Below are 18,047 nucleotides of genomic sequence, written 5' to 3'. Positions count from 1 at the left end.
TAATTTTAGATTTATAGAAAAGTTCCAAAGATTGTATAGAGATTTCCCAAATATGACTCACGCAATTTCCCTTAGTGTTAACATTATACCTTATCACGGTACATTTGTGCAAACTAAGAAGCCAACGTTAGTACCCTGGTATAAGCTAAATTCTAGACTTCATTCAGACTTTGCCAGTTTTACCACTATTGATGTTTTTCTGTTTCAGAATCCAGTTTGGGATAATACATCACACTTAGCTGGCTTCCGTTTTCTTTCCATCAGGATCACCCTGGCTGCTGCATAATAGAAGACCAATTAAGAAGCAATTGCAGCCCAACACTTTGGGAGGCTGAGGTGGGTGGATCACCTGAGGTCAGGAGTTCGAGACCACCCTGACCAACATGGAGAAACCCCGTCTCTACTAAAAATCCAAAATTAACCAGGCATGGTGGCGCATGCCTGTAATCCCAGCTACTCGGGAGGCTGAGGCAGGAGAATTGCTTGAACCCGGGAGGCAGTGGTTGCTGTGAGACCAGATTGCACCATTGCACGCCAGCCTGGGCAACAAGAGCAAAACTCCATCTCAAAAACAATAACAACAACAACAATAACAAAACCAAAGAGGCCATTGCAGTAGTCCAGGCAAAAGATAATGGGGGCTTGAACTAGGGTGTTAGAGGTCACACTGTGAAAAGCGGTCAGATTCTGGATGAATCTGAAGGCAGAGGCAACGGAATTTGCAGGATGTGAATTATAGGAGAAAGAGGAGAATCAAGCATGACCCCAAGATTTGGGGCTAAACAACTAGACAGATGGACTAGCCATTGACTGGAATGGGTACAGCTGACAAAGGAAGACTATTTGGGCTGGAGATCAGGAGTTTGCAGCAGTCAGACACACAAGTCTGGTACTACCAAGTTTATTTATTTATTTATTTACTTTTTTTTTTTTTTTTTTGGAGACGGAGTCTTGCTCTGTCACCCAGGCTGGAATGCAGTGGCACGATCTCAGCTCACTGCAACCTCCATCTCCCGGGTTCAAGTGAGTCTCCTGCCTCAGCCTCAGCCTCCTGAGTAGTTGGGATTATAGGCGCGTGACACCATGTCCAGCTAATTTTTTGTATTTTTAGTAGAGATGGGGTTTCACCATGTTGGCCTGGGGGACAGAGTGAGGCTCTGCCTCAAAAAAAAAAAAAAGAAAAGAAAAAGAAAAAGAAAGACAAGGCTGACTTATTCACAGCAGGCACAGTGCCTAAGTTCTATAATACTTTTAAGGGCCCACAAAATGTTTTTATTTTGAATTTATTTTAAAATCAGAAGAAAAAATGAATACAATAAAAATAAGTGTATAATAATGAATTCAGGCCAGGCACGGTGGCTCACGCCTGTAATCCCAGCACTTTGGGAGGCCAAGGCAGCCGGATCACCTGAGGTCAGGAGTTTGAGACCAGCCTCACCAACATGGAGAAAACCCGTCTCTACTAAAAATACAAAATTAGCCAGGCATGGTGGCACATGCCTGTAATCCCAGCTACTTGAGAGGCTGAGGCAGTAGAATCGCTTGAACTTGGGAGGCGGAGGTTGCGGTGAGGCAAGATCGTGCCATTGCACTCCAGCCTCGGCAACAAGAGCGAAACTCCATCTCAAAAAAAAAAAAAGCAAATGAATTCAGCCTGGATTATAGTAGTCCTTATACTGATGTAGTTATATAATTTTTATTTTTATTTTATTTTATTTTATTTTATTTTTTTTTTGAGACAGAGTCTCGCTGTCGCCCAGGCTGGAGTGCAGTGGCGCGATCTTGGCTCACTGCAGGCTCCGCCCCCCGGGGTTCACGCCATTCTCCTGCCTCAGCCTCTCTGAGTAGCTGGGACTACAGGCGCCCGCCATCTCGCCTGGCTAATTTTTTGTATTTTTAGTAGAGACGGGGTTTCACTGTGTTAGCCAGGATGGTCTCGATCTCCTGACCTTGTGATCTGCCCACCTCGGCCTCCCAAAGTGCTGGGATTACAGGCGTGAGCCACCGCGCCCGGCCAGTTATATAATTTTTAATATTCTTTTATGGAGGAAGGGGCCCACTAAGGTGAAATGGCTAAGGCCCATGAAAGCCATAATTTGGCTTTTATGAGAGATCGCAGTGGGTTAGTAGAATTGTTTGAGCCAAGGTGCTAGAGGTCATGGTCTGGAAAGATAGGAGTTGGTAATAGGAAAGTGTGATACTTAAAATAGAGTTGATGGAGTGTGTGAAGCTATTGGTAGCAACAAAGTTTAGGGTGGGATCATCTTTCTCACTGGAGAGGAAAAAATCAAGGAAATGAGAAGCTGGTTTTATCAGGTATCTATTGCTATATTAACAAACCATTCCAAAATTTAGTGGCTTAAAACAACCGCAATTTATCTGCTTATAGCTTGGCAATATGGGCTGGGCTCTGCTGAGCAGTTCTTCTGTTTGTCTTGCCTAGGTTCACTCATGTGGCTGCAGTCATCTGGAAGCTTAACTGGGGCCAGGTAATCCAATATGACTGCACGTCTGGTGGTTGTTGGCCAGGGTACCTCAGCTCTCCTCCACGGGGCTTTTCATCTTCCAGTAGGCTAGATGGACTTCTTGACATGATGTTGGAAGCATTCTAAGAGGCAAAGCAGCAAGCTGCAAGTCTCTTGAGACCTAGACCCTAGGAACTCACACAATATCATTTCTACCGCATTCTATCAGCTAAAGCAAGTCATAAGGCCAGCCCAGATTCAAGCAAGAGGTTGAGAAATAGACTCCACCTCTTGCTGGGAAAAGCAGCAAAATAATTGCAAAGCGTCTTGTAGAACAGGAGGAAGAAAAGTGGCCATCTTTGCAATCTATCACACTTGTTGGAAGAACTGTCTATGTCATATTGAATCATCAAGAATCACCAAGAATTTGACAGAAGTGAGAGTGAAGAGATTGACAAGCCAGGTGCTAAAATCTTCAAAGCACGAGGGGGCACTAAGTGATATCCTCTAATGCCATCAACTACCTTTATTATTTCATGAGTGAATTTCACTACATTTCATCAGTTAAAAGGAATTTATTTTTCATGACTTCTTTGACTCAGTCACTCATTAATTCAGACTTGATCATAAGGAAGGAGCCTAAAACATGGGGAAAAAACCTACCTTCATAAAAATGTGTGGCACTAATAAATATTATCTGGGAGCTGTATCCTCAGTGGCTCTGGTATCTAATGGTAATATATGACTACTCAATATTTGTTGAATGAATTTATAATGACAAAAAAAGTAAACAACCTAAGCAGCCAATAACCAGGGCTAAGTTAAGTAAATACAGTATATCTATTTAATGGAATATCACATAGCCATAAAAAATATGCTTTTGAGAACTATCAATATATGACATGGAGTAAAAAAAAGCAGGATACAATACTGTAGATACATTATGATTATACCTCTGTAAAAATATCTGGATGGAAAAAGGAATCAAAACAACAATAATTGTGGTTTTCTCAAGCTAGTAGGATCGTGGGTGGTTTTTTTCCTTTCCTTTTCTTTTCTTTTCTTTGAGATGGAGTCTTGCTCTTGTTGCCCAGGCCAGAGTGTAGTGGCGCGATCTAGGCTCACTGCAACCTCTGCCTCCCGGGTGCAAGCAATTCTCCTGCCTCAGCCTCCCCAGTAGCTGAGATTACAGGCAGGTGCCACCACGCCCGGCTAATTTTGTATTTTTAGTAGAGACAGGTTTTCTCCATGTTGGTGAGGCTGCTCTCGAACTCCCGACCTCAGGTGATCCACCTGCCTTGGCCTCCCAAAGTGCTGGATTTACAGGCGTGAGCCACCGTGTCCGCCGGTTTCTTTTCTTTTTTTTTTTTTTTTTTTTGAGATGGAGTCTCACTCTGTCGCCCAGGTTGGAGTGCAGTGGCGCGATCTCAGCTCACTGCAAGCTCCGCCTCCTGGGTTCACGCCATTCTCCTGCCTCAGCCTCCCGAGTAGCTGGGACTACAGGCACCCGCCACCACGCCCAGCTAATTTTTTGTATTTTTAGTAGAGACGGGGTTTCACCGTGTTAGCCAGTATGGTCTTGATCTCCTGACCTCATGATCCACCCGCCTCGGCCTCCCAAAGTGCTGGGATTACAGGCGTGAGCCACTGCGCCCGGCCTTTTTCATTTTATTCTAAAAAAATATCAGGCTGGGCATGGTGACTCATGCCTGTAACCTCAGCACTTTGGGAGGCCGAGGCGGGTGGATCACTTGAGGTCACTTCGAGACTAGCCTGGCCAACATGGCGAAACCCCGTCTCTACTAAAAATGCAAAAATTAACTGGGCAGGCCGAGTGCAGTGGCTCACGCCTGTAATCCCAGCACTTTGGGAGGCCAAATGGGCAGATCACCTGAGGTCAGGAGTTCGAAACCAGCCTGGCCAACATGGCGAAACCCTGTCTCTACTACAAATACAAAAATTAGCCTGGCTTGGTGGGGGCGCGCCTGTAATCCCAGCTACTCGGGAGGCTGAGGCAGAAAAATTGCTTGAACCCAGGAGGCGGAGGTTGCAGTGAGCCGAGATGGAGCCATTGCACTCCAGCCTGGGCGACAGAGCGAGACCCTGCCTCAAAAAAAAAAAAATTAATTAAACAAACAGAATTTTTAAAAAATTTACTGAATACCTACTATGCCAGGCATTGTTTTAGACACTGGGGATGCTGTGATGAGCAAGAAAACATCCCAGACCTCTGGAGTTTGCTTAGTAGTGGGGAGATGGTCAATAAACAATAAATATTTAATATAATGTCAGATAATGATATCTGACAGAGAAAAGCACTGAAAGTCTCAAAAAAAAAAAAAAAAATTAGCTGGGCGTGGTGGCGCTGTGCCTGCAATTCCAGCTATACTGGAGGCTGAGACGAGGTTGTACCGAGCCGAGGTTGCACTACTGCACTCCAGCCTGGGCGACAGAGTGATAATCTCAAGGAAAAACAAACAAACAAACAACAACAACAAAAAACAAGTTATAGATGTTCATTGTTTAAAAAAAAAAAAACCAAAAGGCCGGGCGCAGTGGCTCACCCCTGTAATCCCAGCACTTTGGGAGGTCGAGGCGGGCGGATCACGAGGTCAGGAAATCAAGACCATTCTGGCTAACATGGTGAAACCCCGTCTCTACTAAAAATACAAAAAAAATTAGCCGGGCGGGGTGGTGGGCGCCTGTAGTCCCAGCTACTTGGGACGTTGAGGCAGGAGAATGGCCTGAACCCGGGAGGCGGAGCTTGCAGTGAGCCGAGATCGCGCCACTGCACTCCAGCCTGGGCCACAAAGCGAGACTTCGACTCAAAAAAAAAAAAAAAAAAAAGTGTTAATGCTGAAAAGTATCAATAAGAAAAAAAAAAAACCTCTATAATTCGATCATCCAGAGGAAAGCACTGGCAATGTTGAAGTACATTCTTCTTTGTTTCCGGCTTCCCCCCACCCCACTTTACGTATTCTTAGCTTTTTTGGACATCTTTAGACGTCAAAAAAAAAAAAGTATTTTTAACAGTCACGTAGTGTTGATGTGCCATAATTTATTTGCCTACAGTAATGTTTGAATTATAGGTTGTTTGCAATTTTTCACCAAAAAAAAAGTGTTTAAACAAAATGAATGGTACAGCCATGTCATTACTCAAATTCAGAGAGCTCTTCAGGGAAGAGGCGATAACAGTTGAGAGGAGGCCAGCTAGGGAGCTGGGTGGGTGTAAGTGTTATATTCAATGGAGACTGCAGGAAAAATGAGCCCAGGGGCTCTGTGCCTGTGGAGGTGGCTGTGTGAAGGTGGGAAGCTGCTCTGCACCGACTAGCGACTGCTCCTTCCGATGTTTTGAATTTAAAGATGGTGAAATCTCAACCTGAAGGACTAGAGGTGGGCGCTAGCGTTCCCGACCTCTGCCCTTTTGTCCTGCACAAACTAGAAATTATGTTTTGGGTCCTCGTTTTTTTTTTGGGGGGGGGGTGGTGGGGTCGGAGTTTTGCTCTGTTCCCCGAGCTGGAGTGCAGTGGTGCGATCTCGGCTCACTGCAACCTCTGCCTCCCGGGTTCTCAAGCGATTCTCCTGCCTCAGCCTTCCGAGTAGCTGGGATTACAGGCGCGCACCACCACACCTGGCTAATTTCTGTATTTTTAAGAGAGACGGGTTTCACCATGTTGGCCAGGCTGATCTCGAACTCCTGACCTCAGGTGATCCGCCCGCCTCAGCCTCCCAAAGTGCTGGAATTACAGGCGTGAGCCCACCGAGTTTGGCTGGGTCCTTGTCTTGAAATGTGTCTCTGAGCCATTAGCCAGAAGGGGCAAAGAGGCCTGGAGGACAGCTTTCCCCCACTCCCCCTCCGTTACTCTCCCAATCTGAGCTCCAGGTTTGGGCAGTTGAGGTTTAGCCTGAGGCCAAGGACGAACGTGATAGGGTACCGGAGAAGGAACTCGGCGGTGTAGGGGGTTTTGTGCGCACATTTACAGAGTCAGGGGCATTCCCAGTCCAGAAAGGATTCTCAGAGGTAGTCACAAAAAGGAATGGGTTGCAAGGGCTGAGACTTGAGGGAGGGAAGGGTGGTGGGGGGTAGGGCCGGGGTGTGGGTGGGTCGATCAGGTTGATATTTATATAGGGATAGGTTGATCTTGGAAGGCTGGAGACGGCGACGTGGACAGGAAGAAGCGGAGGGCGAGGAGGAGCAGAGGAGCACACTGATGAAGCAGGTGATGAACGCTTTACAAGCGGGGAGGCGTGGGCTGGTGACAGGCGGAGGGCGGGGAGCGATTGCCTGCGTGTCCATGGATCTATATGAGAAGCGTGATGAGCGGCGGACAAGCGAAGGCAAGGCTGGGGCGTGGGCCGCGGAGCGCTGGTCGGGAAAGTGGGCATGGGAGATGAGAGAATAACGGGGTCGCGTGCCTTTGGCTTAATAGTTTGCTCCCATTGAGACTCCTAAGATTTCCTCCTCTCGTGGAAGGAAGCTGGGTTCGGGGCGTTGGGTAGCCGCGGAGGGCCGGGGCCCCGGGGCGCGCCGGGTGCTAGGTGTGCGCCGTGCGTCGCGGGGGGGCGATGGGGGTGGGGGCGGGCTCCGCCCCTGGCAGGGGGCCTGAGCGCGCGCGAGGAGCCGCCGCCGCCGCCGCTGCCGCTCGGGGTCGCCTGGAGCCCCAGATTCCCAAGCGCTCGGCTCGCATGGCAGCCGCTTCGGCGCCCGGCCCCGCGGCCAGCTAGGGGCGGCCCCGCGCTCCCTCGCGGCCCCTCGGCCGCGCCCGTCGGATCCGGCCTCTCTCTGCGCCCCGGGGTGCGCCACCTCCCCGCCGAAGGTGAGGACTGCGGGGACAGGGCGCGCAGGGCTACGGGCGCGGTGGGGATTCCAGGCCCCGCGCCGCCGCCGAGCCCAGCGCGGCGGAGATAGGAAGGGGACGTGGGAGAGAGTGTTGGGGGGGCTGTCGGAGCTGTGGGGCGGAGACTGCTCGCTGCCGGGAACCGTCCCTCCCTCCGGCCCCCGCGTCCCCTCCACGCTCGAGGCCGCCTCTCGGCGCTGTCCCCATCCCGCGGACCCCTCCGTCCTGACTGCGATCCCAGCCCCAGCCATTCCCGCGCCTGGCCTCGCTCCGCGCTGCCCATCTTTCGCCTCCTTCTTGTAGACCCCGCTCCCGGTTCCTGTTTTCGCTCTCCTTGCTCTCCTCGCCTGCTCAACCCTTCCCTGCCCCCATCCTCCCGCTACTCCCATCCCCTTCTTCTGTCCCGGCGCCCCTCTCCCCCGTCGGCTCCTGTCACTTGGAACCCGTATCCGTGCCGCTATCTCCGCGTCCGGCCGCCTCCCAACTGGTGCCGTCCCACAGGTGTCCACGCGTCCGGCCGTCCATCCGTCCGTCCCTCCTGGGGCCGGCGCTGACCATGCCCAGCGGCTGCCGCTGCCTGCATCTCGTGTGCCTGTTGTGCATTCTGGGGGCTCCCGGTCAGCCTGTCCGAGGTGAGCGCGCCCGCCGGGCTCCAGTCGCGGCCCTGTCCAGCCTTCCTCGCTTGCACGTTGACCTCTACCGGCCGGAGACGGCACTACAATCGCTCCGACTCGCGGGGCAAGCAAGACCGAGGTTGCCTTTTTGGAATGGGATGAGTTTCTGTGTTAATGTCCTGCCCTAGGGCTGAGTCCGCTCAGTTACTGGAACCCCAATCCTCTCCTGAGTCCCGCATCCCAGCGAGCTGTGCCCTGACTCAGACTCACCCCTCCCGCATCAATCTCTTGCAGCCGATGACTGCAGCTCCCACTGTGACCTGGCCCACGGCTGCTGTGCACCTGACGGCTCCTGCAGGTACCTGTCCTGAGCACGTGCCCCCAAACCCTTTGGTACCCATTTCTAAGCCCTTCACATGCACAACAGTGTCTACGGGCTTCAGACTCTACTCTTCATGCCTCGTCACTCCTATGGCTGACTGGCCAGCCCCCCTTTCCCCTTTACCTCACCTCTCTTGCTGCTTCTAGTTTTTATCTCCCCACTTCTTTAATCTCCCAAGTCTGATCCAGGGATTGTCTGAACCATTGCTCCTCAAGATACAAGGAGAGAGACCTAAAGCTTGAGAGAGCTTGGGGATTGGGTGCCATGAGGAAATGGAAAGATAAAGGAAAAGGGGAAAGAGAAATGGTTTAGCCTGGAAAAGAAATGCTGCAGGGAGAGTTGCTGGGGAGAAACACTTAACAATGAAAGAGGATCTTTCTTGATGAGTTTGAGCAGTTGACTCACTGGGGTGGAGGGTTGAGATTGAGCAAATTCTGTAGCAGGAGGAAAGTGGACATAAGGAAATGAGCTGATGGGGCAGGTAGTTCAATTGTCTGGGGGTCTTTGAGACTCTTCACCCCTGGAGGGCTTTTAAAATATAGGTCAAGTATTTGCCCTGGAATCATGGTGGGAGGATAGTCCTGATGACCTTTTTTATTTTTTTTTGTTTTTGAGACGGAGTCTCACTTTGTTGCCCAGGCTGGAGTGCAGTGGCACGATCTCAGCTCACCGCAGCCTCTGCCTCTTGTGTTCAAGTTCCCCTGCCTCAGCCTCTTCAATAATGGATTACAGATGCACACCACCATGCCCGGGTAATTTTTTGTATTTTTTGTAGAGACGGGGTTTCACCCAGTTGGCCAGGCTGGTCTTGAACTCCTGACCTCAAGTGATCCACCTGCCTCGACCTCCCAAAGTGCTGGGATTACAGGTGTGAGCAACCACGCCCCAGCCCTGATGGCCTTTCAAGGTCATTCTTCTTTAAATGTTTGTGAGCACCTCAGACATGCCAGGAGGGGTACTGGAGGCATTTACAGACATCTTATTTCTTCCTCTACTCAACCCTGCAAGGTGTATCCCCAATTTACAGGTGAGAAAACTGAGGCTCAGATTAGAGTACAGAACCAGGGTTTGAGTGCTGGTGTCTGATGGTCTGATTCCGTATATGTGTCCTGTGACCCTGCACAGTCCTACACCTACCTGGGACAGGTCTGCTTTCCCTTAGGGGCTGTCATATGTCCTCTTGGTTTCTAGAAGCTCTGGTTCTGTCTCCTCCATTTCTTCACATCCACGACCCAGAGCCCTGACCCTGTGCTTCTCCCCGTCAGGTGTGACCCGGGCTGGGAGGGGCTGCACTGTGAGCGCTGTGTGAGGATGCCTGGCTGCCAGCACGGCACCTGCCACCAGCCATGGCAGTGCATCTGCCACAGTGGCTGGGCAGGCAAGTTCTGTGACAAAGGTAGGGGGGAGGAAGGGTAGCTGTTGGTTGGGAACCCCATGTTCTTAGGGGAACAGCCATCAGTATTTATTGAGTGCCTATTGTGTCCTTGTCAAACCCCCAAATACATGGTGTTTTATCATTTTTTTAATCTTAGACTTTTTATACATTGTCTGAATTGATCCTCAACATAACCCCATGGGGTAGGAAACACAGCTGCTAAAAATTGTACTCATTTTACAGATGAGGAAACTAAGGCCCACAGAAGAGCTATAACCTGCTCAAAGTCAGGTTTGTTTGTTTTGTTTTGTTTTGAGATGGAGTCTCACTCTGTCACCCAGGCTGGAGTGCAGTGGTGCAATCTCGGCTCACTGTAACCTCCACCTCCTGGGTTCAAGTGATTCTCGTGCCTCAGCCTCCCAAGTAGCTGGAATTACAGGCACCCGCCACTTCAGCTAATTTTTGTATTTTTAGTAGAGATAGGATTTCACCATGTTGGCCAGGCTGGTCTTGAACTCTTGCCCTCAACTGATCCACCAGCCTCGGTCTCCCAAAGTGCTGGAATTATAGGCATGAGCCACTGCACCGGCCTAATGTTTGTATTTTCAGTAGAGATGGGGTTTTGCCATGTTGGCCAGGCTGGTCTCGAACTCCTGACCTCAAGTCATCTGCCCACCTTGGTCTTCCAAAGTGCTGGAATTAGAGGCATGAGCCACCGCACCCAAACCAAGGTCAGTTTGAGACAGACTGAAAGCCAGGGCCAGGAGCCTCCTGACTCCAAATTCAGTGTTGTTGTCTCTCCCTAGTATACCACACCAGCCTGGGCTGGGTTTGTAGTATAGCCACACCTACAGAACCTGGGGCCTGGAAGGCGTGGACAAGTCTGGTCTGGGGACCAGATGGGAGGGGTTATCCCAGAGCCTTTCCTGTCCCTTCTCCAGATGAACATATCTGTACCACGCAGTCCCCCTGCCAGAATGGAGGCCAGTGCATGTATGACGGGAGCGGTGAGTACCATTGTGTGTGCTTACCAGGCTTCCATGGGCGTGACTGCGAGCGCAAGGCTGGACCCTGTGAACAGGCAGGGTGAGTGCTGGGCCCTCAGCGTGAGTGGAAGGTTAGACCAGAACCTGGTGATGGGATGAGAAAAGAGGCAGGACTGTTGGGAGGGTGGGGGACTGAGGGTCAGACCCACACAGGGACACTCAGATAAAACCCCTGCATGCCAAAGTGTTCCTAGTTCAGGGTTTCTCAACTTTTTTTTTGTACCTTCTGAGCCATTTCTTCAACAATCTATAGGAGCTAGAGGGGTAACAAACTTGTGACTGTTCTGGTTGGGGTGGGTGGGTGTGGGGAGATTGAGGGGCCTGGGTCTCTCCTCATCCTCTCCTGAATGCTGGCTTGCACCCTTCTGCGTCACAGTAGGGATGAGGAAACAGCCTGCAGGGCTGGACTTGTCCTCATTTCCGCATCAGGCCCAGGAGCCTGCGAGGATAATAATAGCACACTTATCCTGAGCCCTGCCTTCTGGCTGGGCCCTGTGCTAACGGCTTGACATTGATTATTTCACTTAACCCTCACAATTAGGGAAGCTGGGTACTATTTTTATTCTCACTTTTAAAATGAGGTATTTGAGGCTTGGAGAGTGCAGCCCAAGGTGACATGGGGGGCAGTGGTCAGGATACTGACCTGGGCTGCCCTACAGGTGTTGGTAAGTTGGTTATCATGTCCTCTCTCACCCCTACCACAGCTCCCCATGCCGCAATGGCGGGCAGTGCCAGGACGACCAGGGCTTTGCCCTCAACTTCACGTGCCGCTGCTTGGTGGGCTTTGTGGGTGCCCGCTGTGAGGTAAATGTGGATGACTGCCTGATGCGGCCTTGTGCTAACGGTGCCACCTGCCTTGACGGCATAAACCGCTTCTCCTGCCTCTGTCCTGAGGGCTTTGCTGGACGCTTCTGCACCATCAACCTGGATGACTGTGCCAGCCGCCCATGCCAGAGAGGGGCCCGCTGTCGGGACCGTGTCCATGACTTTGACTGTGTCTGCCCCAGTGGCTATGGTGGCAAGACTTGTGAGCTTGTCTTACCTGTCCCAGACCCCCCAACCACAGTGGACACCCCTCTAGGGCCCACCTCAGCTGTAATGGTACCTGCCACAGGGCCAGCCCCCCACAGCGCAGGGGCTGGTCTGCTGCGGATCTCAGTGAAGGAGGTGGTGCGGAGGCAAGAGGCTGGGCTAGGTGAGCCTAGCTTGGTGGCCCTGGTGGTGTTTGGGGCCCTCACTGCTGCCCTGGTTCTGGCTACTGTGTTGCTGACCCTGAGGGCCTGGCGCCGGGGTGTCTGCCCCCCTGGACCCTGTTGCTACCCTGCCCCACACTATGCTCCAGCGTGCCAGGACCAGGAGTGTCAGGTTAGCATGCTGCCGGCAGGGCTCCCCCTGCCAGCTGACTTGCCCCCTGAGCCTGGAAAGACCACAGCACTGTGATGGAGGTGGGGGCTTTCTGGCCCCCTTCCTCACCTCTTCCACCCCTCAGACTGGAGTGGTCCTTTCTCACCACCTTTCAGCTTGGGTACACACATAGAGGAGACCTCAGCCTCACACCAGAAATATTATTTTTTTAATACACAGAATGTAAGATGGAATTTTATCAAATAAAACTATGAAAATGCAAGTGGGCTCCTATGCCAAAAAAACCCACCTGGCGTTCCAGATGCAAGAGGGCCAGAGCAGAGGCCTGGTTCTGGGGAAGCCTCAGGATGCTGCCCACCAAGGAGTGATTTCCAAAGAGTAACCCAGGGTGCCCTTTTCCCTTCTGGGGAAGTGTGGAGAGGTAGAGCCCCAGAGGAGAATGTAAACAAGCAGCCAGCACCTCTGTACAGGCCCGGCCTGGATCAGAGAGAGGGGAGAACTCTGCAGGGTGTGGGATTGGGCTCAGGGATCTCCGAGTGAGGCGGGGACTCCCTGCTGGCTGCTCTGCAACAGCTGCTGGAACAGCGAGTGGGGCTGGTTGCGCAGGGTGGCCGGGGAGTCCAGCTCTACCACTCTCCCCGCTTGTAGCACCAGCACCCGGTCTGAGTTCAGGATCGTGTTGAGCCTGTGAGGGGGAAGATGGTCAGTGTAGGGGATGAGGGGCAATGCCCTAAGTGAGAACATGACCTGCTTTCCCTCCTCTCGCCTCGGGACACCACAGGTCTGTCCCCACAGGCTTTAGCCCCTGGCTTGGTGCTGGCGAAGGGACTGCAGAGTCCCTCAGATAATGTGCTATAAAGGGCCCTAGGCAGTACCTGGAGAAGGAGGAGCTGAGATTTGGGGGGGCAGGATCTCTAAGGCCCTGACCACTGGGGTCCCTGAAAGCAATGGAGGCTCTGGGTGCATGCTACCACAGTCCCTGATTAGGCTGTTACCAGGCGTTCACATACCTATGGGCAATGGTCAGCACTGTCTTGTTGGCAAAGCGTTTGCAGATGGTCTGCTGGAGCAGCTGGTCTGTCTTCTGGTCCACGCTTGCTGTGGCCTCATCGAGACACAGGATCTGGAATATGGGAATGGGGTAGGGGACAACAAGGAAGGAGAGGCTGTAGGGTGGGCTGGGCCTGGCCCAAGCAACAGCCCCTACCACAGCTCCCCACTTCCAGCTCTAAAAGGAAAATGAACTTGGTCCCCTAAAACCTCTCCCCAATCTACCTCCCCACCTCCCGGCCCCCCGCCTTCTTCCTGGCCCTCTCTAATGTCTCTTTCTCTCACCTTACCTTGGCATCTGTGAGGAGAGCCCTGGCCAAACACAACAGCTGCCTTTGCCCGAGAGATAAGCTCCGGCCCCCCTCACCCAGCTCACCATCCAGACCACCTGCAAGGAAAGCATCTTCATTGCAGGGCCCAGGCCCTCCCTGCTCCCTTCTTGCTCTAGGGTCAGGGTCCAGCACTCACCCATGGATGTAATCACCTCACTCAGGTGGCACTGCTCCAGGGCCTGCCACAAGGCCCTGTCCTCATGTAGGCCCCGGGGGTCCAGGTTTTCCCGAACAGTCCCACTGAACAAAAAGGGCTCCTGGGGGATGATAGCCAGCTGGGATCTGGGGAACAATGACATGGAGTCTAGCGGTTGGAGATGTAGCCACTTCTGCTCCCAGCTCAGTTTCTGACTACAGGACTAGCACCTCCACGAAAGCCTGGGGATGAGACCTGAACATAACCCCACTCTGCTCCCCACCTCATCCCCACCAAATGATCTGTTAGTAGCTGGGTACCCAGAACTGTGCCAGTGCTATGAGCAATACCAAAGAAACCAAAGGCTGGACTCTGTCCTCAAGGAGCCTACATTTCACGGAGGTGCACACACACAAACCAGAGAAAACAAATGGGCTAAACTGTGCGGCACTGATTCCAGGGGTGGCAGTGGCTACGCAGGGAATGACCAGAGCGACTGAAAGGGCAGGTGACACTTCAAGGTTGGAGTGGGCCTAGAATTGGGTCCTGAAAACATGATGGAGCTATAAGGCAGGGCCACCACAGCTTAGAAGAGAAGGCAGAAGAGGCAGGCCTAGGGCTTTAGGATACAACTTCCCTACCTTTTCCATGTCACCGTACTCAGAGAAAATGATACTAGGTTGACCTGGGGGTAGGGAAGGGGTGTATATCCTCCAGTGAGGCCACCTGAAGCCAAGGGCAACCGGTTCAGGTCTCAAGCTGTCTGAAGCACTGCCTGCTGAGCCTTAGGACTCAGGGGATCAGTATCTTGGGGCACAAGAGTGGAGGGTGTATGGTGGGAAGTACAAGAAAGATGAAGCTGGAAAGGTGGCCTGGGTCAGGGCGAGGAAGACCTTGAGATCACCAGCCATGAATCTGGACCTGGGCACTAGGAGTTCACTGTCCTCGCCTGCTCATCCTGTCTTCCATTTCAGCCCCCTGATCAGCCCTGGCTGCCCTGAGTTTATATAAAGCCTTCCTAGCTGTGCCCTCCTCTTAAGTGCCAGTAGTTCTGGTTCCCCCTTCCCCTCCCAAGTCCATCTCCCCCAGACCTGAGCTGGGCCAGCTCCAGCTGGCTGGTGTCCATGCCGTCCAGCAGCACTCGCCCTGAACTGGGCTCTAGCAGCCGGAAGAGCACCAACAACAGGGAAGACTTGCCGGAGCCCGTGCGGCCCACGATGCCCAACTTCTCTCCAGGCTGCACGCAGAAGGTCACTCCATCCAGGGCATTCGGCAGCCCTGGCCGGTACGCCAACACCACGTCCTGGAACTCCACACCCCCCTGGGTCAGCCAGCCGGTGCCCAACTGGTGGGGTCCATGGGTGGGAGATAGAGGGGGAGAGGGAGATAGGGGAGATGAGGAGCGATGGTGAGGAGGGGAGAATAATGAGAAATGGACAGTATGAGAGGAATGAGAGAATGAGAGATGGGGAAGAAGGGACATGGTGAAGAATTGTGGTCATCATGAAGAGAGGTTATGGGAGCTGAGAAAGATGGGTGGGCAAAAAGAAAGGAATTGTGGGGGAGACTGGGGCCTTCAGGGTTCCAGAGCTTTGGCCTGGGGTGAGGGTACAGGCCCACCTGCAGTGGCTGGCCCTGGGCTTCCTGGGGCAGGTCACAGGAGTACTCTTCCAGCCGCTCGACGCTCACCAGCATGGCCTCTGTCTGTGTGAAGCTGCTCACCAGGCCCGAGAGCAGGCCCGTCAGGGACAGGGCGTAAGACAGCGACAGGCCCACCAGCCCTGGGGGAGAGGAGTACCAGCTGCTGGGAGAGCTTGGACACCGGGATGTGTGTGCGAGACTCCCCAAGCTGTGGACTGCTGGCATTTAAAGGAAGCAACAGAGGCTGGGCACAGTGGCTCAGGCCTGTAATTCCAGCACTTTGGGAGGCCAAGACGGGTGGATCACAAGGTCAGGAGTTTGAGACCAGCCTGGCTAACATGATGAAACCCCCATCTCTACTAAAAATACAAAAATTAGCTGGGCGTGGTGGCCCATGCCTGTAATCCCAGCTACTTGGGAGGCTGAGACAGGAGAATCGCTTGAATCCGGGAGGCAGAAGGGGCAGTGAGCCGAGATCGTGCCACTGCACTCCAGCCTAGGCAACAGAGCCAGACTCCATCTCAAAAAAAAGAGGAGGCAACAGGGAAGCAGGAGGGTGACGGGACCTAGCCGGGAGCACAGGAGGCTGGATGCAGGGCACGGGGTGGGCCTGGAGAAGCTGGGAGGGATGGCATGTGGGAGACTGAAGTGGGCTGGGGCAGTGCGGTGGGGACGGGGTGGAAGCAGGGAAGGGACTCAGACCAGCAGCTCAGAAGACTCATTCTAGTCCCCGAGCCACCACCGCCTGGGCAAGTCCCTCCTGGGGACTGTCTCCTCAACTCCAAACGGGGGTGATGATGATAATCATGATACACCCTCACAGGGAACCCTGGGTGGGAGGTGAAAATGTTGGGGGGATGGTGCAGGGAGAGATCTGGGAGAGGGGTGGACTAACTTGCGGGTGAGGTAGGGGTGAGGGGTCCTGGGTGGCACCTGGGTTAGCAAGGCCCTGCTGGTGCTGCACCAGGGCGATGCCTGCGATAGCGCTGACCACTGCCGCCCCCATGAGCTGTAGCCGAATGTCCAGCCACTGCATTGTGGCACTGGTGGCAAACCGGCACCTCTGGTTTAGCTCAAGGAGTCGCAGGTTCTCCTCCTCAAACCTAGGGAAGGCCAGAGGGATATGAGGCCACTCCACTGTTGCCCTGAGCCACCCAGCCTCAGGGCCACAACAGGGAAGGCCCTTACTGAGCAGCTCCTTCTTGGGAGCTGATCTATATACCCACAGGCTCCCTCAGGGCTGCAGATGCCAGTGTGCTCTTTCCAAGTGGGGGTCTGCTCTGCCTCCCTATCTCCTTCTTCTGTTGCTTTCCTCCTTCCCCATCCCTTGTCCCCAGGAGGGCTGAACCAACCATACCCTGCATATTCCTCTTCTCGGGGGGTCTCTCTTTTCCTCTCCCCCCAACACCTCATCCCCCTGGGCTCTGGTTCACACACCTGTAGGTGGCCCCTGTGGCCCGGAGCACAGAGAGGCCAGCCAAGGTATCGGCCAGATGGGTATAGAGTGGAGACAGGGTGAGGCTGCCCAGGCGCCGCAGCTCCCGTGAGGAGGCCCTGTAGCGGCGCTGCACGTGATAGTAGATGATGCTCAAAGGTGGCAGCAGCAGCAGCAGCCAGGGCAGACCAGAACCCAGCACGGCCAGGAGCCCCAGCAGGCCTGCCGCATTGGCCAGGAGGATGTTGAGGATGAAGGGCAGGCTGTCATCCGCACAGGCCACGTCAGAGGAGAAGCGGTTTAGGATCCGGCCCGTGGGTGTGGCATTGAAGAAAGTCACCGGTGCCTGGGAGAAGGACGCTGATTGGGCCAGGGCAGAGTCTGGCAGAAAAGGGGTTGGCGGGCAGCCCTGGGGGAGGTGGGGTGGAGGGGAAGGCCCAAGACAGAGAATAGGGAAGGACTAAAATATCCCCAGAATTTGGGGCAGAGAAAAGAGATTGGCAGAGCTTGAGGAAGAATATCCCAGGGCAGGAAAGACTCTCCCATCCCCAGTGGAGCCCAAGTATTGGGAGGACACTCCACAGGGCTAGGACTGCACTCCCCTACCCTCGAGGTCCCAGCCCCTCACCATAAGGACTCGATGCAGCAGGCGGCGATGCAGAGTGGCAGCTGCTTGAAGGGTACCTGCCGCAAAGAGCACTGCCCGGAGAAGGGTGCAGAGGGAGTTGACACCAGCAATGGTCGCATATACGGTGAGGTAGAAACGGATGTCTGAGGAGCCATTGGGGGCAGCTTTGGGCAGTGGGAACACTGGGGTGCTGGGTGGTGAGGAAGGGGCTGTGGGTAACCAAAAGTAGAGCCACTCGGGGGTCCTTTCTCCTCCCCCATGCCATCTCTCCCACCCTCCAGAAGCCACAGCATCTGAATACCGGCCACAACCCTCACTCTCTGCCTGGCAACCACTCTGAGAGCACCAGGCCTACCCCCAGCCCCAGCCACTCACTAGAGGTTTCCAGGGGAAAAGAGGAGCAGCTGCAGAGAGAAGAGCCCCATAGAAGCTGGGCTGGTGGAGGCTTGCGCCTCCCGGGAGCTATTCTCAGCCTTCAGCTGAGAGATCCAGTGGGAGAGCCACCAGTCAGCAGCGTTCCGCGTGGCTGGGTGGGGACAGGAAGGAAAAAGCTGTAAGAGGCTCCTCTCCCTCATTCATTCTATTCCAATGCCCCCTTTCTCCACCCTTGCCTCTGGTTCCTGCCCATCTCCATCCACCTGGCCTGGCCTCCTCATCCTGCCACTACCCCATATCCTCCCTAGTGTGGGCTTCTCTCATAGGCCCGTCACCCTTCAGCTCTGGGGAGAACAGGATCTCAG

General features: G+C 53.6%; 2 protein-coding genes across 12 annotated transcripts in view; one reads left to right on the top strand and one right to left on the bottom strand.

The window, feature by feature from the left end:
- Nucleotides 1-5,990: 5,990 nt before the first annotated feature.
- Nucleotides 5,991-12,347, top strand: DLK2 (delta like non-canonical Notch ligand 2). Of its 3 annotated transcripts, XM_032140778.2 has the most exons (6): nucleotides 5,991-6,685; nucleotides 7,805-7,935; nucleotides 8,212-8,275; nucleotides 9,565-9,695; nucleotides 10,616-10,760; nucleotides 11,425-12,347. In XM_032140778.2, exons 2-6 carry the CDS (start codon nucleotides 7,860-7,862, stop codon nucleotides 12,158-12,160), a joined length of 1,152 nt encoding a protein of 383 aa, XP_031996669.1. In that variant the 5' UTR covers nucleotides 5,991-6,685; nucleotides 7,805-7,859; the 3' UTR covers nucleotides 12,161-12,347. The 3 variants fall into 3 exon arrangements, with proteins under 3 accessions (XP_031996669.1, XP_031996673.1, XP_031996672.1); XM_032140782.2 differs by lacking the exons at nucleotides 5,991-6,685; nucleotides 9,565-9,695 and having other exon boundaries at nucleotides 7,786-7,935; XM_032140781.2 differs by lacking the exons at nucleotides 5,991-6,685; nucleotides 7,805-7,935; nucleotides 8,212-8,275; nucleotides 9,565-9,695 and adding an exon at nucleotides 8,291-9,326.
- The window catches only part of ABCC10 (ATP binding cassette subfamily C member 10), a 22,691-nt gene continuing 16,911 nt past the window's right edge, over nucleotides 12,268-18,047 (bottom strand). For 3 of the 9 annotated variants that reach the window (XM_032140773.2, XM_058432375.1, XM_058432372.1), the window contains exons 12-21: nucleotides 17,683-17,833; nucleotides 17,308-17,497; nucleotides 16,682-17,025; nucleotides 16,178-16,347; nucleotides 15,224-15,384; nucleotides 14,695-14,948; nucleotides 13,604-13,749; nucleotides 13,426-13,523; nucleotides 13,096-13,208; nucleotides 12,268-12,770 (exon numbers count right to left, since the gene is read on the bottom strand). In XM_032140773.2, the coding sequence (XP_031996664.1) occupies nucleotides 12,608-12,770; nucleotides 13,096-13,208; nucleotides 13,426-13,523; nucleotides 13,604-13,749; nucleotides 14,695-14,948; nucleotides 15,224-15,384; nucleotides 16,178-16,347; nucleotides 16,682-17,025; nucleotides 17,308-17,497; nucleotides 17,683-17,833 (1,790 nt within the window). In that variant the 3' untranslated portion in view covers nucleotides 12,268-12,607. Of the gene's footprint in view, nucleotides 12,771-13,095; nucleotides 13,209-13,425; nucleotides 13,524-13,603; nucleotides 13,750-14,694; nucleotides 14,949-15,223; nucleotides 15,385-16,177; nucleotides 16,348-16,681; nucleotides 17,026-17,307; nucleotides 17,498-17,682; nucleotides 17,834-18,047 lie in introns of those variants that run through there. The other 6 variants (XM_058432370.1, XM_032140770.2, XM_032140771.2 and 3 more) reach the window with 4 other exon arrangements.

This window comes from Hylobates moloch, unplaced genomic scaffold, assembly GCF_009828535.3.
Source record: "Hylobates moloch isolate HMO894 unplaced genomic scaffold, HMol_V3 SCAFFOLD_20, whole genome shotgun sequence".
In the NCBI taxonomy this organism is placed as follows: domain Eukaryota; kingdom Metazoa; phylum Chordata; class Mammalia; order Primates; family Hylobatidae; genus Hylobates; species Hylobates moloch.
Note: the sequence above shows the minus strand (reverse complement) of the source record. Positions and strands in the feature narration are given on the sequence as shown.